Source organism: Nicotiana tomentosiformis, chromosome 8 (assembly GCF_000390325.3).
Source record: "Nicotiana tomentosiformis chromosome 8, ASM39032v3, whole genome shotgun sequence".
NCBI lineage: Eukaryota > Viridiplantae > Streptophyta > Magnoliopsida > Solanales > Solanaceae > Nicotiana > Nicotiana tomentosiformis.
In genome coordinates this window covers 11,782,137-11,808,320 of record NC_090819.1, presented here as the reverse complement: position 1 = coordinate 11,808,320, position 26,184 = coordinate 11,782,137, and the positions used below count along the sequence as shown (strand labels likewise).

Genomic DNA, 26,184 nt, shown 5'->3' with positions numbered 1-26,184 from the left:
AGGAAAGGAAAAGAAACTAACACACTGATGACATGGCACTTGTTTTAACTGTTCAAAATTGTGCATGAGAGAACAGAGAAGCTGCTAACCTGTGTCAGGAGAACCAGGTTCCATGACTAATCTTGCATCTGTAAGCTTTGCCCTTTTTACCAGCGTGTACTGCATCCACTGCCTATTTGCTATGTAATCATATGCGTGTCTACCTGTAACGGTATAGAGATGAGCTAGACTTTGCCAGAAAACACTTTTTAACTAATTTTACCTGAACATTTCTTACATAGCCATTCATCGAGGGACCAGGTTCTCAATTGGGTTTTATCAACCCCAGTGCCAGGCTATTTCTTTCAAAATGTTCTCTGCTCAAATCCTTGGTAAATATGTCTGCAATCTGATCTTCTGTGCTGTAGAATTTCATGCAAATGAGCCCTTTTTCAACATTGTCTCTGAGGAAGTGGTGGCGCACATCAATGTGCTTGGTTCTCTTATGTTGGACTGGATTTTTGGCCATATTTTGTGCACTTGTATTGTCACACATGAGGGGCACACAGTCAGAGAACACTCCAAAGTCTTTCAACTGCTGTTTGATCCACAACAATTGAGCACAGCAAGAAGCAGCTGCTACATATTCCGCTTCTACAGTTGAGAGTTCCACGGAGTTTTGCTTCCTTGTACCCCATGAGATTAGACAAGAACCCGGGAAATGTGCCATTCCAGACGTGCTTTTCCTGTCCACCAGATATCCTACATAATCAACATCAACATACCCAACAAGATTAAAGCTGTCGCCTGAGGGATAGTAGAGAACCGGGTCCTACGTTCCTTTGAGATATCTCAATATTCTCTTTGGATCAGATGAGATTCCTTTGGATTAGATTAAAATCCTGCACAAAATTCCACGCCAAACACAATGTCTGCTTGCAGTGAGATACAAGAGTGACCCTATAATCCCTCTATACATGGTCTGATTTACATGGGAACCAGGTTCATCTATGTCTAGACGCATGGCTGTGGCAATGGGAGTGTTAGTGATTTTTTATACTTCCATGTCAAATCTCTTCAGCAGCTCCTTGATGTACTTCTGGTGACTTATCAAAGTCCTCTTTTGAGATTGCTTCACTTGTAAACCCAAGAAGAAATTCAATTCCCCCATCATGCTCATTTCAAACTCACTTCCCATGAGCGTTGCAAACTCTTCACATAAAGAATCATTTGTTGCACCAAAGATGGTGTCGTCAACATAAACTTGCACAATAAGCAGGTTCCTCCCCCGTTTCATGCACGAGGAGACTGCTTTAGCCCGTATAAGGACTTGTTCCTTGTTGTGTTCCCAAACTCATCAAGTTTGTTTGGAAATACCCACCTAGTTCCTATGACGGTTCTGTCAGCAGGTCAAGGAACCAGGTTCCACACGCTATTTCTCTCAAATTGATGAGGTCCATCTTGCATAGCAGTATTCCAGTCAGCATCCTTCAATGCTTCCTTGATATTTTTGAGAACAAAACATTTGCAGCCAAATGTCCTCAAATGTGTTAGCTTGGGCTTCCTTCCGTTCAACAGTTCATACGGGGTTTTGTTTAGGAGGGACCTGATCATGCACCTGTTCACCAAGTAGCACGCAGTGTTGATTGCTTCTGCCCAGAAATTCTTTTCAATACCACTGTCAATCAATATCACTTAGACAGCTGAGATCACCACTCTGCAGGGACTCAAAATCAGCAACATAGATGTTTTTGTATCTTTTCGCCACTAGCACCACTTCACCAGTCACAAGATTTGTAACTGTGCATATCTCTGACACAAATTCCACCTTGTTTCCCTTGTCAAAATTTGGGAAACACTTAAAAAGTTGTACTTTAACCCATTCATGTAGTACACATTTTCAATTAAGTTAGAAAGAGACTTCCAATCCTTCCAACTCCCAAAATGTATCCCTTTTTGCAGTTTCCAAAGGATACGCTCCCTCCTTGCAGGGCTTTAAGTGAAAGGAAATCATTTGTACTTCCAGTCATATGCTTCGAGCAACCACTATCCATGTACCATTGTTGGCTGCTTCCTTTCACTTCTCCCTGCACAAGGAAATCAAGGGTTAGAACTAGGAACCCAAACAAGTTTGGGTCCCTTGTAATGAGGAAAGGGATGAATCAGGACCTTTTTTGTCCAAGCAGCCATCATGAGTCTTTTATATGAGGGACCAGGTTCTCTAACAGTAGTTACCTTTTTAGCAAAAACTTTGTTTTTCTGTTGAGACCGAAACTTGGCCTTACAGGTTTCCTTAAAGTGCCCAGTGTTACCACAGTGAGTGCAAAGCCATTTATCTAGTACAGTAACATACTTGCTATGAGGGTTGTAAGGAGTCTTTTCCCTTTGGAACCTTATCCCTTGCCTGTTTCCCCCATTGTTTTTATACAAAGTAGTGATAGCATCAGAGGACTAGGTCCACTTGAGTAATTTTTCTAGATCATTCTTAAATCTGCCTAGATCTTCCTGAAGTTGTCTGTTTCTCTCAAGTTCGGCACATAAACTATATTTCACTGATTTTAGCTCATCTTCAAGCCTAAGGTGTGCCTCACTTGCAACTTCCTTTCCCTTTTGGGTAATCTCATGCCTACCTTCCCTTTTTAGTTCCTCAATTGTTTCCTTTAGGTCCACGTCTACTACTAATAGGTCATCGCTCCCATGCTCTATGTTTGCAATTCTCTCAGTCAAAGTATCATTTTCCCTTTTTAAACTCTCAATGGTCTCTCTTTAATAACCCGCAACCACCACTAGATCATCTCTCTCGTGTTCTATTTCTCCTAGTTCCGTGGTTAGCGCATTTTTATCATTAATGAGACAGTGATAAGAATCAATTAAAACATTAGCTAAAGATATAAGCTTCTTTTGAGAATAGGATTTCAAATTTCTTTGAACATCCAGAAAGTTTACCTCATCTTCATCGTCATCTTCATCGTCATCAGATTGTACCATCAGGGCAAAGATAGAGTCATATTCATTTGCTTCACTTTCTACTGCCATCATGGAGCTATCACCTTTGTCATCATCTTCGCCAGATTCACTTGAGGAGTCTCCTCATGCAGCAAGAGCTTGTTTTTCAACGTTGTCGGTAGCATCTTTTCTTTTGAATCATTTGTCAGAAACCTGGTTCCTCTTAGCTGCTTTGTCTGAGTTGTGTTTGTAATGATCTTTCTTGAGGAGAGGACAATATTTGATGAAGTGACCTAACTTCCCATACTTATGACATAAGTCATAGCCTCTTGTCTTGCTAGAGCTTCCCTTCTTTGGAATACCTCCATTTCTGCGAACCATTTTCTGAAATCTCTTTGTCAGGTAAGCCATGTCGGCATCCTCACCAATTGAGTCATTTTTGTCTATCTTGAGGACCAGGTTCTTCTCCCTTCTGAACTCTCTTCTCTCATTGTCCTTCTTCTTCTTCATTTCATAAGATTTAAGATTACCAATGAGTTCATCAATGGTCAGCTTCTACAAATCTTTTGCCTCTGTGATAGCGTTTACCTAGCTTTCCCAAGAACCAGGTAATACACTAAGTATTTTCCTGACAAGTTTGTTCCTGGGAATGATTTCTCCCAGTGAGTGAAGCTCATTGATGATAGAGGTGAAGCGAGTGTGCATGTCCTGAATGGACTCGTCGTCCTTCATTCCCAAGAGCTCATATTCAGTTGTGAACATGTCGATCTTGGATTGCTTGACCTGTGTTGTTCCTTCGTGAGCTATCTAGAGAGCTTCCCAGATTTCCTTGGCTGACTGACATGCCAATATCCTATTGTATTCGTAAGGACCAATACCACAGAGAAGGATTTTCTTTGCACGAAAAACCTTCTCTATGGCTTTCCGGTCGTCATCATTAAATTCTTTTCTTATTTTGGGAATAGTTACAGCAGAGACGCCACTGGTTTTTGTGGGAACGAAGGGTCCATGACAGATGACGTCCCAGAGCTCGAAATCTTCAGCCATGATAAAATCGTGCATCCTTATCTTCCACCATCCATAATACTGGCCATTGAACCTTTGTGGCATGTAGGTGGACTGACCTTCTTCAAAGTTTGGTGGAGCAGCAATGAGGATCATTTTTAGATGTTAGCCTGATAGAAAGAACCCGCTCTGATACTAATTGATAGAATTTAAGGGTCCACCAAAATATATAGAGAACCAGGTTCTCTATAAGTTCTCACAGATATAAGTTCCCATAGAAACCATGCACACTGCAGTAAGTAAATAACAAGAGAAATTTTATGTGAAAAATTCCCAGCTCAACGGGATTAAAAACCATGACCTAACCTTGTAGGATTTCAACTTCACTACTGTGCAACTTTCAGATTACAACCTATGCAACCTAGGAATTAACCTCGTAATCCCTCACTAACTTGTAACACTCTATTACAAGCCACTTTGTAATAACTCTATTACAAAGACTTTACAACTCGACTAACTCTAGCCAAGACACAAACACAAGGGTTTATGATTTACAAAGATTTTCCTACGCAATGCTTCTAAACAAGCTAAGTAGGAATTACAATTAAAGTTCTTTAACAAAGATGCAACACAACTAAGGACATGTGATGACTCAATACAAGAAGCTGGTCCTTCGTTATGTTGTTCTTTGTTCTTGATGCCGTTGAGAATTACTTGCAAGATTGACACAGACTTGAGAGAATGCATCTTGGATTCTTGAATGTGAAAGTATTTTGTTTTACCTTTGCTTGATGTAAATAACTCATTTGTGACATAACTTGAATGATGTAAGCAAGTTAGGTCAAGGGCATTTCCCATAAAGTTGACTGCTGCACTATTTCTGCATTGTAGCGTATGCAGGCAGCAACTTTATAGCTGGAGCAGTTGACTTGTACAGTTTTCTTGGGAAACAGTAGCTATCTGTTCCCCCTGTTATTCCTTTGACTCTGAAGAGTTGAACCATATCCCAAGCTGGAACCTTTTGATCTTAAGGTCTTGAGAATGTGTAACAGGTTCCTTATCTAGTTCTTGACAGTAAGTTTGTTAGATCATAAAAATATAACAGGGATATACATATGGCCTATCAAAAAGTCTTACTTACTTTTCTTAAACTCCGTACCCAGTTAAACTAAAACACCTAAATTAAAATCTGAGGGAGTAATATAAATGTTCTCTGTAAAAGCTTGAGCCACATATGATGATGTATAAGGGAGCACCAAATTGATGAAATGAGTTATTTCCACAATTATCATAAACTTGTTATTAGGTAGGCCTTTGTTTTTCAAAGATTCCCCGTAGGAGATAATATTGAGAATAAGTCAAAAAGGTACATAGAGGGGGACATAGACCTGAAATCATCAATAGGATGAACAAAATCTATCTTTACAATTTGACTTATTCCTAGAGAAGCTTAAGTAAAGAGGAGGATTGCTCCTTTAATATTTAAGGTGAAAAAAAGAAGCTAAGTATGAAACTTAGCACCAACTTAAGCTTTCAACCAGGATCAAAGATGAAGGTGTTCTTACTCACCATAATTTTAAAGTTTGGTCTTCCTAACTCTTCATTCTTCATTGAAGATGTAATCTGCCTTGACAAGTTTATATCCCTAGTGAAGAACTGGTTCTTTTTGTCCTTTTCTGCTAAGTTGGCTAGAAGATCTGTTGGAATATTGCCTTCTCTAAAGGTGTGAATGAATTGAAATTGTTCCTCTAAGTTCATTGACTCAATCTCTTTTATCTCCTCCCTGATTTACCATGATGTAGAGATTTCTTCCTTTATCATTTGAAGAACAAGTAATGAGTCTGATTCAATTGTTAATCCGTTGAAGCCATGATCTAAGCACCATCTCATCCCAGTTTTAATTGCATGTACCTCAGCTAAATTATTTGAACAAGAACTAAGATACATAGTGAATGTCATGATCGTATGACCAAGATGATCTCGCAATATTTCACCACCCCCGGTACTACCAGGATTTCCTTTGCTGCATCCGTCCACATTTAGCTTGAATTCACCAAAAGCAGGTTTCTTCCACTTTACTAGAGTAATGCTTAGCTTGGGTTTAATCCCATCAACTATTTGAATAATTTTGGAAAAAGTCGAGTTAAAAGATAGAGAGGAAAATTGCGCAGAAAGCAACATCTGCATCAAAAAAGTTATTTTTTTAATGATTCTGCCTATTGTGCTACTAATTCCCTCATATTTAAAAGTACATATGAACTTCCAAATTTTCCAGCAAATAACAGATGGAAGACACTGCAGTATCATCTCCTGAACTTTATTTTGAGGATTAACAAGCCACCATCTAATGATTTTGCCTCTTATGCCTCCTGTAGATTCCATATTTAATCCACATGCATCTTGAAAATATTTTCAAACCTTCCCATCAATCATACTTTCACAAAAAAAAATGATTAATTGATTCAAAACTGCCATTAGGACAGCAATAGCATTTTCAAGGACCATGCACACCAAATTTAACCAAAAAATCATATGTGGCTAATTTACCATTCAGTAACCTAAAAATATGGAATGACACATTGAAAGGTTTTTTACTATGCCAAATCTTTGAGAGTGTGAGTGATTATCCTTTTGATTTTCTAAAGGTCTTCCAGGCTGATTTACTGGAAAAGGAACTATTATTATTTGCAAGCCAAATAGGTTGCTCCTTCACTTCATTGGCAATCTTGATGGACTGGATATGAGATACCAGATTAGATGGAAAAACATCATTGAGCTTTTCCAGATTCTATTAATTGTGTGATATGAAATCGGACACTTTAATCTTCTTAGACTTGTTGCCTTGATTAGTTACTTTGGCCAGTGCACCTTTGTATGTCCAATTGTCCCACCAGAAAGGAATGTTGCCACTACCCACTTTCCACAATATATGTTTTTCACATTCCTTTCTGATATCTATTAATCTTCTCCAAGAGTGAGATTGAGAATAGTTCTTCTTTTTGGAAACTGGATGAGATTTTTTGCAGTACTTGGCTTCCAAAAAGAGAGCGAGAAGAGATTTATGAGTTCTGAAATTCTCTAAGCTTTGACAGCAAATGAGATACACATGTCATGCAATGTCCTAAATCCTATCCCTCCCTCCACCTTAGGATAATATAAATTCTTCCAAGATAGCCAGTGATAAGTTCTCTTGCTCTCTGAAGAACCCTAGAAAAAATTAGTAAGAGATTTTTCAATATGAAGAAGGGTATGGGTTAACCTTTTTTCTAGTAACCGGAGTGCTGAAAATGGTATGAATCTCTCTTATATTCCTCCTACTATAGTCAATGGTGAAATAGTTGTGCAATTAGAAAAAGAAGAAGTTGAGAAAGAAATTAAAAAATAAAGCAGTGCATTGATTGTGTATGTAGTTGGAAATTGCCCAGGCTACAATTTTATGAAGAAGTATGTTAAGCAAACATGGAACAAGGTGGCTGAACCTACTATTTTCCTCCATGAAGAAGGTTAATATATGGTCAAGTTCCAATATAAGGAGTACATGAATGAAATCCTCAATGATGGGCCCTATTCCATCAACAACAGACCACTGATCCTAAAACCTTGGACACCTGAATTTGACCTAAATGATGAGTTCCTTACTGAAATTCCGCTATGGGTGAGTTTTCCTAAACTCCCTATGAGCTATTGGAGCTGCAATTCTTTGAGCAGAATTGCTAGTGAAATTGATATCCCCTTGCACGCGGATGAATGTACAGCTAAACAATCCAGAATATCATATGCAAGAATATTGATCCAAGATAATGTTACTAAAACTCTACCTGATGAGATATGTATAACGGATCCGTATGGAAAACGTTTCCAACAAGCTGTTATCTATGATTGGAAGCCTGAGTTTTGTGAGAAATGCCAAAAGATTGGTCATATCTATTTGCCACAACAGAAAACTGAAGAGCGGCAGTTTGAACCTCCTAGAAGAAGAAGAAAAGCTAGAAGAGCTCAACATCCCAATCAGCAGCAAGGGCCTGAACCTAACAGATTTGCGCAAATTTGGAGAGCAAAAGAGGTTGGCCAGCATACCAAGCTAAATGACACTACTGAATTACACATGGATGGTGACAATTTGTTCATCTAACCACTGATCTAGGGACTCATTCCCAAAGACCCAAAAAGCATACTAAAGATGATCAAGGGACAGAGCAGCGCACAAACCAGTTAAATAAATCTCTCATACATGTGTAGAGGAGTAGTACTAGCCAAGTCAGTACAGGGGTCACACGAGTAATGAAATCACAATAGCAGGCTACTCAAACTACTACTAATGCTGCTACTACAGCAATGAAAAGCCCTGTTTTGGAGTGCACTAAGGAATTTCCAGAGCTAAATGCAACTTCAGCTTAGAAGAGTTTAAAGGCTCTAAGAATTAGGAAACATGTGATAACCAATCCACCACCCACTAGTAGTGGGGAAACTCTATTTATCAATGACTTGGTTGGTATGGAATATTAGGGGGCTCAATAAGAGATACAAGCAAAGGGAGCTAAATTACTATATGCAGCAAAATCATATTCAGTTAGTTAGCTTGCTTGAAACAAGAGTTAAAGAGTCTAAAGCTAGAAAAATTGCTACTACTGTTGTTCCTGGATGGGAGATTCACCACAATTATCATGATGTATTGAATGGTAGGATATGGCTACTATGGGACAATACTATCTTTTCAGTAGATGTTTTACAAATTGAGGCTCAATTCACTCATTGTATGGTTAAGGGGAGATTGGATGGTTTTGAATGTGTTTTGACCATAGTCTATGGGTACAATATTGTGGAATACAGGAAATCTCTTTGGAACTCACTCATTACTATGGCAAGTAATTGTGCCAAGCCTTGGGTAATAGGAGGGGACTTTAATGGCATTTGTATCCCAATGACAGACTATTTGGCAACCCCATTTCCTCAACTAAAATTAGATATTTCTCAAAGTGTATTAAGGATGTGAATTTAACTGAACTACCATTGAAAGGCCAATACTACACCTGGTCAAATAAATAATAAGGAGGACAAAGAATATGTAGCAGACTGGATATGGTATTTGGGAATAATAATTGGATGCTGAATTGGGGACATATATGCATTGAATATGATAATCCCAATTTTTTTGATCATGTACCTATGCTACTCAACATTAAGATATCTAAATGGGCCCCTAAAGTGCCTTTTAGATTCTTTAATGTTTGGGCGGACCATGGGGATTTTGAGAAGATTGTTAAGAGTGTTTAGCATAATTATTTTCCTGGTAATAGGATGCAGAGAATCTAGCTAAAATTGAAGGCCCTTAGACCTGCCTTCATGACTCAATGCTGCAGAATTTAAAGGGATTACTCAAAGAATTAAGAGAGACAGATTTGAGTTACAAGAAATCCAAGAGAAGATAGCTATATACTACTTTGATCACCTGATGGGGAAAGAAAGAGACACTCTAATGGCTTTAAAAAGGTGGTAATTTATTAAAGAGAGTGTTATGAAGCAGAAATCAATAGCTAAATGGATCCAACTAGGGGATTCTAATACAAAATATATTTCAGCAGTTGTGAAAGAAAGGAGCAATAGGAAACAAATCATGGAACTCAACTCTACCATAGGCATCAAATTGATTGACCCTAAGGACATAAAGGAAGAAATAATTAATTTCTATAAAGGCTTGATGGGTACTGCTGCACACACACTTCCAGCAGTTAATAGAATTACTCTATAAAAAGGCCCCAGGCTAACACATAGCCAATAGATGATATTGTGTACAGATATTACTGAGAAGGAAATAGCAGAGAGTTTATGGTCCATAGGTGATGATAAAGCTCCGGGGGTGGATGGTTTTGATGGGTACTTATTTAAGAAAGTTTGGCCAATAATCAAGGATAATGATGCACAACAGTGAAAAAGTTCTTTTCTACTGGTAAAATGTGTAGAACCATTAATTGCACAACCGTTACACTTGTCCCCAAGACAGCTAGCCCCGATACAGTGAGAGAATTCAGACCAATTGCTTGTTGTAATGTCCTCTATAAGACAATCTCTAAGATCTTGGCTGCAAGAATCAAAAGAGTCATTGCTTCTATCATTTGTGATGCACATGCTGGTTTTATCCCATGTAGGAAAATAGCTGATAATGTTATTCTTACACATGAACTTGTGAAAGCATATACTAGAAAACATATCTCACTGAGGTGTATTCTCAAGATAGACTTGAAGAAAGCCTATGACTCAGTGGAGTAGATTTATCTTAAGCAAGTTATTGAGGGTCAAGGCTTCCCTGAGAAGTTCACCAAATAGGTTCAAGAGTATGTTCAAACTGTGAATTATTCTATAATCATCAATGATGAACCATCTGCTCCATTTGATGCTGCTAAGGGGCTTCGACAAGGTGACCCAATGTCTTTTTTTTTTGTTTGCCATAGCTATGGAGTACTTAAGTAGAAACCTAAATGCTTTAAAGGAGAACAATGAGTTTAAGTACCACCCCATATGTGCTAAACTAGGAATCACTCATCTAAGTTTTGCTGATGATCTGCTTCTCTTTGCTAGAGGTGATCTTCCATCGGTTACTCTTATCCAACAATGTTTTTCTGAGTTTTCTACTACCTCTAGTCTTCAGGAAAATATGGATAAAAGCTCAGTTTACTTTGGAGGTATGGCCCAAAAAGAAAGAGAGCGGATTTTGCACAAGCTGGGATTTGGCCAAGGGGAACTTCCCTTTAAGTACTTGGGAATACCCCTCTCTACTAAGAAGCTATCCCTAATGCAGTGGCAACCACTAATTGATAAGATGGTTCCTAGAATATCTAATTGGACTTCAAAAAAACTATCTTATGCTCGGAGGATTCAACTAGTGAAGACTGTGATGTTTGGCATCCAAGCATATTGGGCCCAATTCTTCCTCATTCCTGCTAAGATAATGAAGGCAATTGAGGAATATTGTAGAAGCTATATTTGGTCGGGTACTAACACTATTACTAAGAGGACCTTAGTAGCATGGGATAAGATGTGTACATAGAAATATAGAGAGGGGGGGTCAATCTCACTAACTTGCATTTGTGGAACAAAGCTGCAGTGGCTAAAGACTATCGGGACCTCACACATAAGCAAGATACAATATGGATTAAATGGGTTCACATGTTTTATATAAAGGGACAACAAATAGAGCAGATGGCCATACCAAAAAAATCAAGCTGGATGCTAAGGAAGATCTTTGAAGCAAGGGAGACTGTGCAGCTGAATCAGATTACTGTGAAGGCAGGGAGTAGTATGGTAAGGCAGCTATATTTGCAATTACTTGGCACTCAAAACAGAGTTTCCTGGAAGTGCTTTATGTACAGGAATGATGCCAGGCCCAAAGCTATTTTTACCATGTGGCTACATTTCCAAGGAAGACTACTTACCAATGGCAGGCTTCTCAGATGGTGTATACGTATTGAACCTGAATGTGTCCTATGCCAGGACCATTTAGAAACGAGAGATCATATTTTTGTGGAATGTATGTTTGCAAGAAACCTATGGAACAGAGTGCTACAATAGCTGAAAGGACAAACATATATAGCAATAAAATGGGAACAACACTCAGTGTGGGCTATCAAGAATGCTAAGGGGAGATCTCAGGCAGCTCACATCTTTAAAGTGTGCTATGTTGAATATATCCACACCATTTGGCTCGAAAGAAATCAGCAGATCTTTGAAAAGCGGAGCAGAACAGAGAAGGTCATAGCTAAGGATATTTCCTATATGTGCAACCTCAGAGCAACAGCTGATATTAGAAGAATATTACAACTTTGCCCATTCTAGGAGTATAGAAATCAGTCCTGGAAATATTAGTGTCTATGAGAAATCTCCTACTTTGAGGGCAAGTATGGAAACCCGGGTCCCTAGGAGGTGTGCCTACTACCCTTAGAACTATGGGAAAGTTTCTACTTAGTTTCTGAATTTAGACAGCTTGTTGAGTTGTAGCAATGATATAGTTTTATATTCTTTACACTGGTGATTAATAATAATTAATTAGTTATCAAAATAAAAAGGTAGTTTTTGGTGGATTCCCAACAGATATGATATGCAATAATAATGAATACAGTACAAAAAGAAGTTTTTCCTTCCACCCTTGTGTTCAATTTGCTATCTTGGCCACCATATTTCCAAAATAACAAATTCTCTTCCTACCAAAATAAATATGACACCCTAAATATGTAGAGGGAAAATGGGAGTAGGAAAAACCAGTAATGCTTTTGATATCCTCTATGACAGAGATAGGGGTAGAAGGAGATACCAAGAAAGTAAATTTTCTTTTATTTACCATTTGGCCTAAGACTTGTTCATAGTTTTCTAACTTCCTTATCATTATGGCAATGGAGAGAAGATGATAACCAGAGAAAAAGAGTGTAGTATCATCAACATATGTTAGATGAGTGATCAAAGGGCTCTTATTGTCCACAGAGAAGGGGATGAAATTATTATTTTTCAATTGATCTATCATATTGGATAAAATCTCAGCACCAATGACAAATAATGAGGGAGATAGTGGGTCCCCTTGTTTGAGACCTCTTGAGGATTTGAAGAACACATGTTTCACTCCATTGATATTGATGGAACACCAATTGTTAAAGACCACTCTGGCAATCATATCAATCCAAAATTCGTAGAATCCCAACTGTCTCATTGTTTTGCAAAGATAATCCCAAGTAAATCTATCAAAAGTCTTGGCTATATCCAATTTAAGCACTACATTTTCATTAGTATTGGGCCTTTTTAGATTGTGAACAAGCTCTTGTATGTGCATGACATTATCATATATGGATCTTCCTTTAATGAAACCAGTTTGGTTAGGGGAGATGATCTTGTTCATCAAAGGGGATAACCTGGTATTCTGCAATTTGGATATGATTTTGGAAGTGAAGTTACTTAAGCTGATAGTCCTAAAATCAGTGTATTGATGTGGGTTATCAATCTTCAGAATAAGAACAAGATATGTAAGTGTAAAAGATCTTGGGATCTCACTTCTAGAAAAGAAATCTAGTATAATATTGTATAGATCCTCAGCAGTAATATCCCAGTAGTGGTGAAACAATTTCCTAGATATACCATCTGGTCCAGGTGAGCTATTGTTGCTCATGGAAAAGACTACTTTTTTCACTTCATCTATGGTAGGAATGGCCCCCAATGCCTGGTTATCATCGTCATCTACTCTAAGAAGCTGACTTAACATAGAAAAATCTCTGCATATGATCTCTTGTGTGAACTGTTGTTCAAAATATTCGACAACTTCTGCTACTATGTCATCTTTATTCTCAATCCAGGTGCCATCTTGTTTTAAATTTTTGTTAACTGCAATTTCTTCCTTCTGGAGTTGATAATAGAGTGAAAGAATTTAGTGTTATTATCTCCCGCCGAATACTACTTCAATCCTATATTTTGTCTCCAAAAGGATTCTTCATTCTTAATGTGCCTGATGAGTGCATTCACATTGTTGTACTCCATCCTATTACTTTCTGAATTATCATTCAAATATCGATCCTCAAGCTCTTCAAGTCTATTTTGCATTTCCTTGGTCTTGTCAAAAATATTCTCAATAGAGTTTCTAGACCATGAAGAAAGATTCTTACAGACATTATTATGTTTGAGATGAAATTTCCACATAGGACCCCCTTCTACCTGAATCTGCCAAGCTTGTTCAATCACTGGTAGGAAGCCTTCTTGATCAGTCCAGAAATCTAAGAATCAAAAATATTTCTTAGGCTCCAATTGAGGATTAGCTGTAGAGATAAGCAAGAGAGAATTATCAGAACCAGTTCTGACCAAATGAGAGACTGAAGTATTTGAATATCTATGTGACCATTATTAGTTTACTAGTGCTCTGTCCAGCCTTGCCCATATCCTCCTGCTAGGGGCCCAACCATTACGCAAAGTGAAAGGATTGCTAGAATATCCAAGGTCCAACAAACCACTGTTTACCATACAGTTGATGAAAGGAAGGCTTTTAGATATATTATGAATTTTACCCCTTCCTCTTATCGGGATCCATAATCGAATTAAAGTCTTCAGTCACCATCCATGGTGAAGTAATATCTTCAGAGACTGAACCGATATTATCTCATAGTGATTCCCTGAGATGAGCCTTATAGTTGGCATACACCAATGTGATGTACAATACACCCTGAAAAATTTTGAAGTACTTAAGCGCTAGTAAGAAAGTTGATGTGCGCTAAATATATTATTTTGTGTGAAGACGAGGACTATTAAAATAATGGATATCAATTGGATATGATGCTGAGTGTACGAGTTATATTATAAGTGGGGTAGGTCTAAGGTGAGCCCTAAGTCTAAGTCAAGTTGGAAATTTCATGATAGACTAAAGTTTCAAATGAGTACGCATAAGATCAAACTTTGGACGAGCATATATATATATATATATATATATATATATATATATAAAAGAATTTATGTGATAGATTACCTATCAAATTAAAGCTCTTTGAGTCTAATTTCTAACGCTTTAAACCGTTCGTCATTTGGACACTCTTACAAGAAGTTATGACCAAATTACTAAAGGCTAGCAGAATGCAGTTCTGCGGCCAATTCTGCGACCGCAGAAGTGGTTATGCGACCGCAAAATGATCGCAGACCTGTCCAGTGAAGCTCATTTCTAGGCATCAGTTTTTCAGTGCATTGTGCGACCCGCATACCAATTGTGCGGTCCATTATGCGATCGCAGACCTGAGTTCGGAGGGTTAATTTTTCTATTTTCATAACCCGACCCCATTTTGATAAATAGCCTTTAGGGCTTATTTTGGGGTAATTTTCTGAGGGTTTTAGAGAGAGGCAAGAGCATTTTAGAGAGAGAAGGAGGGAACCTAACATTCTAGTCATCCAATCTTGCACCAATCTTCAAGAATCAAGGAAGCCAATCACAAGATCTTCCTCTAAGAGGTAAGATTCAAACCCATAGTCTTCAATTTCGAGTTTGAGGTAAAAGATTGGTGATTAGGAGTATGATTCTTGGGTGTAAGAGTATTATATATATATATATATATGCTTGTACCAATAAGGTTTGTGTGAAGATTTTTGAGCTCAAATAAGTAAATATTGGGTTGAGGAGTGAAGGAAATCTTGTAGAAGAACCTTGTAGTTAAATTTGCACACCTAGTGTTTAATAAAATGCTCAAATGAACTGGAACCATAAATACCTTCCTAATTTGTGTTTAATTTTGTCATGTCTCAAAATAGATTGGGATTTCTAGAATTTTCGGAACGTTGTAGTAATTTAAGGAAAGCTCAAAGCGAGGTATGTTGGCTAAACTTCTTTCGTAGAATTGAATTCCATGATGTTCTTGTAAGTCCCGAGTTATTCTTTATATATCAACTATTCCGAATAAATTTTGTGATGAAAGGTATATGTTCAAAATGTGTTCTGGATGCTTTTATCATATGGTGTTATCCTTCTGGAATGTGTTCAAAGTGAGAGTTGGGTATAAAAATGTTATGACTCCAAGTAGTGTTTCAAGTGAATGATATTATGCCAAATTGTGTAAGAAGTCTCAATGTGCGTAAGACTTTTAATTGCTCATAGGTATACTAAACGTCGTGATTAGGTATTCTTTGTTGTCGATAATCTATATAAATTCTTGAAAGGAAAAGTAGTGATTTGGGGATATAAAGTGTAAAGTAGTAAGTTAGGGATATAAAGTATGAACACCGTGCCAAGAATGAAAGTTATACTTGTGGCCAATAGCACCAACGAAACGAAATGATGTGTGAAATATTATGAAATGAGACTTGATTCAACTATTCCAAATTGATAAATAGAATTATCCAAAAGCTTATGTACTCAAGTCATGTCCAAATGTGGTTGTTCTAACTAATGTTATATTTGGTAGGTATTTCCAATATGTTATGATTTATTACATATTCATGAGTTAAAATTGTGTATTGCCCTTTTGGGTGAAAGGTATTTCAAGAGTATTCTATATGATGATGTTTATGATGATGTTTAGACAAGAGTGGGTTACTCTAGTGGTAAGAACCCTCCACTTCTAACCAAGAGGTTGTGAGTTCGAGTCACCCCAAGAGCAAGATGGGGAGTTCTTGGAGGGAGGGAGTCGAGGGTCTATCAGAAACAGCCTCTCTACCCCAGGGTAGGGGTAAGGTCTGCGTACACACTACCCTCCCCAAACTCCACTAGTGGGATTATACTAGGTTGTTATTGATATTGTTGTTAATGATGACCCATGAAAGTAAAGAAATGAAAGTGCGGAATATGATATACGGACACAGTGCCATAAATATAGAATAATATGTATGTCAAAGGGAGCCAATGAAATAATGATGTTGTAAGTAATTGAAAGTAATTGTGAAGTGATATATGGTGTGAAAGGTTATGAGATGAACGTATTTGTACTTATGTTCCCAATGTGTTATAAGCTCCTACGCCCTCATGAGGAGAGGTTATGGCGTTCCTAAATATTTTAAATATTCTTAATATTCTATGATCACCCATGGCAAGTACAAGTAAGTGATAGTATGAACATGAAATATGGTCGTTGCCTAAATGAGAATTATGAGGTGTTGTATGTCCCAATGGTTTCAACTATAGTTGTATGCTTCTGAAATAATGTATATAAATGACTTCGATTGTTAAGTCCCCAAGAGTCGTGAATCTAGCTAATGACCTCAAGATGTCAAGTGAGTGAATAATGAGATGAAATGAAGATGTCCTATGCTAAATGATGGTGAACCTTAAGAAAAGAAATAGGGCTCATGTGCCATTGAAATCGACTTATTGATTTACTATGCATTTGCTAATGTAATGAGTTGTATTTCTCCATGATGAGCATAAACATGAAGTATTCCAATGATATGGGAAATTATGACCTTAAATGTAATGACAAACTTTGTCGCTTTGAGTTTATATATGGTATTGTGATTGGGATTACACCTCCACCCGCATACATTGGGGTGAGGCGGTAGGACCGTTTTGTGTAGAGTTTTGATATTGTGGAATACACATCCACCCGCATATATTGGGGTGAGGCGGTAGGACCGCTTTGTATAGGGATTGTGGTATTGTGATACACCTCCACCCGCATATATTGGGGTGAGGCGGTAGGACCGCTTTGTGTAGGGATTGTGGTATTGTGATACACCTCCACCCGCATATATTGGGGTGAGGCAGTAGGACCACTTTGTGTAGGGATTGTGATATTGTGATATACTTCTAGCCGCATATATTGGGGTGAGGTGGCATGACCGCTTTGTGTAGAAATTATTGTATCGTGATACACCTCCACCCGCATATATTGGGGTGAGGAGGCAGGGCTGCTTTGTGTGAATGTGGTTATAGAGGATCCTCGACTTAATATCTATAAATTTACGAGTACTATTCCACATGTACTCACTTCCCTTTTGTCGGGGGCGCTGCATCTTTTAATAGATGCAGGTATACTTCTACAGGATGATATGGACCTTTGATAGGGATCTTCTTCACTACTCAACTTATGGTGAGCCCGCTACAGTTCTAGTGGGTGTTTGGGTCTAGTTCATTTTATGTATATAGGTATCTATTATTATAGAAGCTCCATGTACACTGTGGGTCATGTAATTAAAGATTTGAGTTTTGTCATGTATTTATGTTCACAGTATTTACAATTATTTATAAAGTTGTGTAACCATCACGAAAAAAAAATATGGGCCATTGAGCCAAATGTATTCAATATGAAAGTCAAGATCTAATTATGTTATGGTAAATCATGTATGAGTAATGATGAGAGGTTAATGTAAATTAGGCTTGCTCGACTAGGTTTACTCGGTTGAGCATCGGTCGCGCTCCTCGATTTTGGGGGGTGACAACAATGTATCCCCATTATTGTTGATTTAGAAGTCGACATACTGAGGCATGTCATCAATAACAGTATAATTGATTGCATTGTCTCCGAAAAACCAGCTTTTGTTACTACAGTTGGCATATGCAAAATCAAAACCCAGTTCTCTCCTGAACTTCTCAAGTTTGGAACTGCTACTGAAAGGCTCCATGATGGTAATGAATAAGAGATTGTATGATCTTTTGAGTTGCTTGAGTCTGTCAAAGGCACCCTGAGATGTGATGCCCCTAATATTACAAATGAGGGACTTAATAATTAGAAGGATGTAGATTGATCATCTTTGTCCTGTGAGAATCTCTTAGCAGGAATACTTTTTTCTCTTTTATTTCCTCTGCCACCCTTGTATGATGGACCACCCCTTTTTTATTCAAAACCTCTAGGTGAAAGATGGTGCTTCTCAGTGATTTTCCTAAAGGCTTGAGCAATTTCCTCCTAAAGAGGTGATTGAGTTGAGAAAGTTCCAACCAATATCTCAGCAACATCATCACTATTATTTGATTGTGTATCATTACTTTCATCACTGGATTCTGATTGGTCTGTAATATTTTCATAATCATCTTCAGAGTCACTCGCAATTTGATTATTTTCTATTGTTTTTTATTTCTCCCTTGATGCTTTAAATTCAGAATCCACAACATATTTATGTTCTGTTACTACATCATCATTGTCGTCAGCATAAGTATTATCTGTTGATCTTGGATCAATAGATGGTGGATCTGGAGTAGGCTTAGATTGTGATTTTACTGGTTGCCCTGAAGTAAAGTTTATCTAAATAGAAGGATATTTTGACGTGATTTTGAGAAAATCTTGGATAGGGATGTTTGAGTCTATTGGTTATAAGGGTTGGGATTGGGTGTGGTGTTGGGACTAATATGAGATTGTTGGTTTTGTTTGGGAGGAGGAGTTTGGTGATTTTCTTCTGTGTATTTAGTTTTGGAATTATTAGGCTTTGGTTGGGAGCTTGTGCTTGCTAGAGTATCTACTTTTGCCTTAGGTACAGTTTGATCAATTGGATTTATTTGCGATAATGGTTGTTTGGATATTTGGGTGGGCTTGATTATTTGGTTACTCTAATGAGGTTGCCATTGGACTCTTTTCTGTGATTTGATATTTTGTCTTGGAACTTGTTGGGGTTGTGATGCACGATCAATTTATTTATAATTATTTATAACATCACTCATGGGTTGTTTTACTTCTGTAATTGTCTGTTGTGCTCTGTGGAGTTACTTTCCCGTAGGTTACGCTGTGACGATCCACCAAAGTAATTCTTCCCCCTTGATTATCGATTATATTTCTTTTTGTTTCTCTGAACAATCCACTTATCATTGTCTTCTTTAGTAGATGTATCCACTACTTTAACATCTTCATCTCTTTTCATAATCTGAAGTTGAACCTCCTCATCCATTTTTCTTATTTCTGCAGGCGGAAATATCGTGACCTTGCATAAAATAATACTGACAATAAGAGGGGCCGCCTTCATATTCTATGTCCAACCAATAACCATCATCTTCATTAGTACTTAATCTCTTGAACCCAACCCAAATTGATCTTTTTTGGGTTTTAAAAGATCAATTTTAACTTTAAGCTTGCCTACATTCCCTCTAGACTTAGAGTAAGTAGCCATGTCTGGGGCCATGGCAATGCCTACAGAACTGACCATTCTAGAAAGAATATCCTATCTAAAAAGATGACATAGAAGCTGGTGAATCAAAATCCAAATCGGAGCATTTGTAGTTTCACATCCGGGTACAAAATCAGGGGTACATTTGATGATTTTCATTATGTGAGGACCAAGGGTAATGAATGGTTTAAAGTAGATACGATAAAAATCCGTTTGATTGGTAAAGTCAATATATACATGAGTAGGATCAAACTAGGCCTTCAATAAATCAATATTGATATCTTGTCACACCTATGGTTAATGGTTGCAAACTTACAACAGCCGTGGAATATTAGAATTTCCCCTTTCCATCTCTAGCGTCATCTCTAGCGTACTTCACCCCTTATTAGGAATTGTCATACCTAACTTATCCATGATGAGATGACCTTTCGGTCCAGTTTGTTTTTTATTAAAAATTAAGATGTCTAAATTTTATTTTATATATATATATATATATATATATTATCACATCCCAAACTACCCCATAGACCAGTCAGACAAAACATACTTTCAAAATCGATTTACAAAAAGCAAGCATCAAAACTTAAAATCTCATTTACCTCGCTAACAGAAAATTCCCCAACCTTGCAACGTCTAGAACACCAACCAAACAACTTTCAATGGACTCAACCTATCCAAAATATTAAAAAATAAATCCTAATTACTCTAGATAAATAATTTCTATAATTTTAGGACAAATCCAAATCAAAGTCAACCATCAGCCCAATTAATCCAAATATGTAACAGTGGAAGTCGAGACATTGTTCTTAAATATAACTCAATAGTTCTGAACCATTGATTTCTCCTACTAACCAAATTGACTACTCATTCTGTTCCAGTTTATGTGAACCTATTTCCTTTTTGGTGCGTTCCAAAAAGAATGATCCATTTCTAAATTTGAAAATAATTTAGCTTAAACTTCAATTCTATCCTTAATGAGAAACTTTTATAATCACACAAATACTCTCTATCTCTTTTTGACTTGTTTAGGATCACAAATTCAAAAAGTCTTCATTTTTTTCTTAAATTTCGTATCCAGTCAAACATGTCACGTAAATTAGAACGGATGGAGTACTATTTTATATACAATTTCACATCCCATATTATTACACAATCATATTGTCCTCTCGTGATTCCCAATCATTGGGTGATCATTATGTATTCTAAACAAAAAATAGGAAAAGATCGAACTGCAGCAATAAAAATTTCTTCCCATATCAGATTATCTTATTCTTGAAATTTTCTATATTTCTAAATAACTACTAACTAATCAATCATTGCATAATCATAATACTATCATAATGTTACTTTTTAATCATTACAACATCACTAGTTATTTAATGCTCACTTTATTCTTCTTTTCAGGTTGTATAGTTACGGTGCTAACTCCTTCCGCCGCCACCAATTTTCGGCGAAAGTCTTTTTTGTTGATTTTGTTTTTCCGTTCTTTCTTCTCCCTATCAAATATTAGCTCCAGTATACCAAACTCTTAAAACAAATCTGACAATAGGATATTAAGAAGGGTGGACTTGGCCCAATTATTAACCTTTTAAATAATAATCAAAGTCATTCACTTTTAATTCTTAATTTATAATGTGTAGTTAGTCCCCTAATCAGTTATTTAATATATTATCTCATACATTATAATAAATTTTCTTCTACTAGCTTAGGCCCAATAACTAAAAAAAATTAATTCTTCAATCCCACAACTAATAAGTATATCAAAATATTTTGGGTTATTACACATACACACACACATATATATATACACACACACACACACACACACACATATATATATATATATATATTCAAATGTGTATCTCAATCTGAATGAACATTTGAATATTAAGATTCTTTTCGAAATCAATACTAAATAACTATTGTTTGTTTTCTCTACATCTGAATGTATAAAACTTTTTTCTTTCCGACCTTGATCCCCTTAATTCCCCACACCCAACACCTGGCTCTTGCCCCCCAAACCTCGAACCTACATATCTTTTTTCCCATAATGTTTGTCTAGATTATACATACATACTTTTTGAATAATATTTTTTGCTTACTAATCAAATATGAGAAAATAAGCAACAAAAATTAAACTACTTATCATACCAAACACATCCTTGGTGTCCTTTTTCTTTCCTTTTCATTTCATCTTTTATTATTCAGCTGTGGACTGATATTCATGGGGTATGAAGGCTAAAGATGAATAATACATTCGTTCTTAGCTCATATTCTATTTCAGTATAAACTAAACTAGTCAACTTAAGTAAGCAGTCTTTCAATTTAAGTAAGAAAACTGCCATGTGCAATTTCCTAACATTATACTTTTTCTTTGAGAAATGTATATTTAACCACTTAAAAATTAATAGCCGACAAAATATATATTTTTTGCTAGCGCGTACAACTAATCTCGACTTATCGGCCAATTTTATAATTTGCCTTTTTTGTTTTCACCGATCCTATCATTATACTCAGAGTAAAATTCACTTTACCCCCTTAACCTTTAATGATTGGAAAACAAAATCATCCTCACATATTGAATGGGAAAGGGAACCCCGTAATTCAATATTTTTCTGGTGAGAGTTTCTTTTTTAAAATAAAATTTATTTCTCTCTCTATCCTTTCAAACAAGAAGTATAATATTTCTCATCCAAATTCCAAACCAATACTTGAATTTTGTCTTTCTTGCTTGTATTTAAGATATTTTTCTATTATATTGAGGTAATACTATAGCCATTGTTAAAAATTTTGCAATAAAGAAAAAACTCTTGCATACAAAATATGTTAGAACGCATATTCACCATGGATGCTTTAGCATTTCAATGTGAAGGGGAAAAACATACACTGAAATAGTTAATTCTCTAATATATATGTTAGATATGTGGCCCAACCGTGGCCCCATGGGTGAAATTACATCAACGACCTCATTTTTATTTAGCCCTACAATTTTTCCTCCAAAACAGAATGTTAAATATGGAGAGCTTCTTCCTATTCCCAAGCATTGAGCCGCGCAAAATCATCCATGTTCATATACGGAGAAAGCTAAAAAGTCGTTATATCATATCGTATTTTATGTGTATAGCAAATTATTGTATTTAAAAAAAATACGGTATACGATTTAGTAGGAGGAAGAAAATTTGAATTCACCAGATTTAGTAATATCAGTGTTTTAAAAGGCATTTTCGGGGCGAGCCTTGGGGCGAGACGCACCATAATGCCCTGAGGCGATGGTATCGGGTGAAAGTCTCAAGAAGCGTATGCCCAACAATTCGGGGCGTACGCCCGGGCGTTTGAGGAGCGTTATTGCAGTGAGGCGTAAGCCCAGAGAGTTTTTCAAATTAAAATAAAATTTGTTGAATAAGCCCCTCATATAATACCCAAATTCTCAAAAGTGAGCTTGTAATTATTCAAAAGTTTTAAAAAGGAACTGAAATGTATTAAATTTAAAAGTAAAGACCTTTTTTTATTGATTTAAACCCTAATTTTTGGTCTTTTCCAATTCTTTATCTTGTCCTCTAGTCTGTTAATATCTCCCAAAAGCAACGAATTTTTTTTTTTTTTACAAATACAAAGAGAACTCCATTCTCCTTCATAGCAGCAAATTCAAAGTTCAAATTGCAGGTTAGTCATCCTTTTTGTTCCTCCATGTAGAAATATTTATTCTTTTTGACTCAAGTTACTTGTGCTTGTATGTAGCATGTAATAGATTATTTTGACTAGTTTTTTGTGGGGATAGAGCACATCCATATATATTTTTTTCACATATTTAAAGTTTACTTTAATTTTTATGTAATTTTACCTGTTTAAAATATTTATTGTAATTAAATCATTTTATAAAATATTAAAAATTAAATACCCATGGGGCTTACGCCCCGTGCCTCGGGGCTTATGCCTCGCTGAGGCATATGTAAAATACCTCGCCTTACGCTCACGCCTTTTAAAACATTGAGTAGTATCACTACTTCCTCCTTATCAAACCAAGTCAAAGTGGACATGTAACGACCCGGCCAGTCGTTTCAAGTATTATAACCTTGTCTTCCTATTTACTGCTCAAATTGTACTTTTCGATTGTTATTTGACTTGTCGGGGTATTGGTTCGGGTCCGGTGAGATTTGGAATGATTTGGAACACTTAGTTCTAAGATTTAGAACTTAAGTTGAAAAGGTTTTGTGGTGCCGAGGTAGATTAATTAGTATAAAGGTTGTAGAAATTTCTCAGACTTTTTGGGTTGAACTGTGCGCGGGGGAATTAAAAAAAAAATTTTGGCAGAAAGATGCATTTATGCAGTCCACTTTACGGTCGCAGAATCACTCTGCGGGCCGCATAATGGTCGCAAAATGGTCAGAAGCTTGGCAGACGTGAGTGTAAATCGGCGGTTGATTATGCAACTGCAGAACTATTTTGCGGTGTATTGTGCGATCGCAGAACAAGTCTGCGGGCCGCATAGTGACCGCACACCCGGACAGAAAATACCTAGTTCCGAGGGGCCATTTCGCGGACCGCATGATCATTATGCGGTCGTATATGCGACCGCATAGTGTGTTTCAGAGCTTCATTTTTCAGGTTTTTTAAAGCCGACCCCATTCTTATAAAACACTATTGGGGGTCATTTTGAAGGGTTTCATCTGATATTTTAGAGAGAGGTGAGAGCATCTTAGAGAGAGAAAGTGAATACCTAGTCATTTGTCCATCAATTCTTGTTCAAGGTTTGAAGATATCACAAGGATCTTGCTAGGGCTTCAAAGATGTAAGAATTTCTAACCCTAGTCTTCAATTTCGAGTTTGGGTAAAGATGGGTGATTGGAAGTATGATTCTTGGGTGTGAGAGTATTATGTATACATGTTTTAACCAATAAGATTTGCGGGAAGGTTGTTGTGTTCAAATGGGTAAAAATTGGGTTGAAAATAGTAGAAATCTTCAAAGATTTTAATTAATGATTTGAGGGTCGAGTTGATGTCAGAATTTGGTGAAATTTGTATGGTTGGACCCGTGGTTGAATGGGTTCATATTTCATAACTTTTGTCAGGTTCCGAGACATGGCCCCTACGGACGATGTTTGAGTGCAAATTACGGATTTTATTGGAAAATTAATATTTTTATGTGGAATTGATTCCTACAATCTGTATTGACTGAATTAAATTAATTGTAGCTAGATTCGAGGCGTTTGGAGGCCGATTCGCGAGGCAAAGGCATTGCAGAATAAAGAATTTCACGATTTGAGGTAAGTAACAGTTCTAAATTTGGTCCTGAGGGTATGAAACCATAGATTATGTGATATGTGGTTAGTTTTGGGGTGACACACATGCTAGGTGACGGCGTGTGGGCGTGCACCGTAGGAATTGTGACTTTGTCAATTCCATTGAACTGTGTAGTTGAATAATCTGTTGATTTCCATACAGTTTTTCACGTATTTAGAGAAATTGATCTATAAATCATGTTTAAACTATGTGTTGACATCGTTGGAACCCATAGAAATCGTGTACATGTTGAATTATCTACAAAATTGTTGTTTCATACTCAGTCACGATTTTTACTCGCATATTACATCTCAGTCTCTCTTATTCATTATTGATGCATCATATCATTGTTGCTGGGCTGCTTATCATGATTTCTGAGAGCCCGAGAGACTAGAGATGTTGATGACTGAGTGAGGTCGAGGGCCTAATTGTGAGGATAATTATGGGATCGGGCTGCACGCTGCAGCATGTTTCAATGATTTATTCCATGATTGGCTTATTATAGCGCTTGGGCTGAAGGAGCCCCTCCGGAGTTTGTACACACCCCCAGTGAGCGCAGGTACCTACTGAGTACGAGTGCGAGTGCCGAGTGCTGAGTGATTGTGAGGAATGAGTGATTGTGAGGAAAAAGTGATCGTGAGGTTGGAGTGAATGGGAGGACTGAGTGACTGTTACTCTGAGAGGATGCATTAATTTCATTATTGCTGCATTTCAGCTGTCATTTATCACTGTTTTGGAAAAGTTCTTAAATACATTATATTCTGTTTCAGTTGAAGTTGATATGAAATTACTGCGAAATTTTAAATGTTGAACTTGAGAGCATGCCTACCCTTTTATGTTGAAAATTACTATATTTGGACTTAGCTGTGAAGCTCGTCACTACCTTCAGTTATTATTTATTATTGTTACTTACTGAGTTGGTTGTACTCATAATACACCATGCATTTCGTGTGCAGATCCAGGTGATCTTGGACATAGCGGGTGTCGATTTGTTCGCACAGTTGATTTTTCGGAGATTTAGAGATAGCTGCCGTGTTTTGCAGACCTTGTCTCTCCTTCCCTATCTCCTTGTTTACTGTATTTGATCTCCGACTATTATAGACCATGTTTTTCCAGACTTGTAACATATAGATGCTCATGTACTCAGTGACATCGGGTTTTGGGAATATATTTTACCCAGTATTTGTGGGAATTTCTCTTAAACTTAGTTATTATGTTTTCCGTATTTAAAAGAAATTATGGGTTATTAATGATATCGGCTCACCTAGTATTGAGATAGGAGCCATCACGACGGGTGAGATTTCGGGTCGTGACATGACACTTCCTCCTTATCAAAAATTGGATTCAAACCAAGAAAATTTGGCAGTGCAAGAAAATATGAATCCAAATGAACATAATACAAATACAATAACCATGAATATGAACCAAGATAATAGGTTTGAT

The 26,184-nt window shown here is 36.9% G+C and overlaps 2 protein-coding genes across 2 annotated transcripts; one reads left to right on the top strand and one right to left on the bottom strand.

Annotated features, from left to right (window-relative positions):
- Positions 1 to 3,732: 3,732 nt before the first annotated feature.
- LOC138897068 (uncharacterized) lies at positions 3,733 to 4,086 on the bottom strand. Its single transcript, XM_070183022.1, has one exon. The coding sequence runs from the start codon at positions 4,084 to 4,086 to the stop codon at positions 3,733 to 3,735; it is 354 nt and encodes a 117-aa protein (XP_070039123.1).
- Positions 4,087 to 7,441: 3,355 nt separating this feature from the next.
- LOC138897067 (uncharacterized) lies at positions 7,442 to 8,062 on the top strand. Its single transcript, XM_070183021.1, has one exon. It carries the CDS (start codon positions 7,442 to 7,444, stop codon positions 8,060 to 8,062), a length of 621 nt encoding a protein of 206 aa, XP_070039122.1.
- The last annotated feature ends 18,122 nt before the right edge of the window (positions 8,063 to 26,184 follow it).

Coding starts and splice junctions, on each gene's coding strand:
- LOC138897068 (XM_070183022.1), bottom strand. CDS start 4,086: ATGATCCTCATTGCTGCTCCACCAAACTTTGAAGAAGGTCAGTCCACC.
- LOC138897067 (XM_070183021.1), top strand. CDS start 7,442: ATGGTCAAGTTCCAATATAAGGAGTACATGAATGAAATCCTCAATGAT.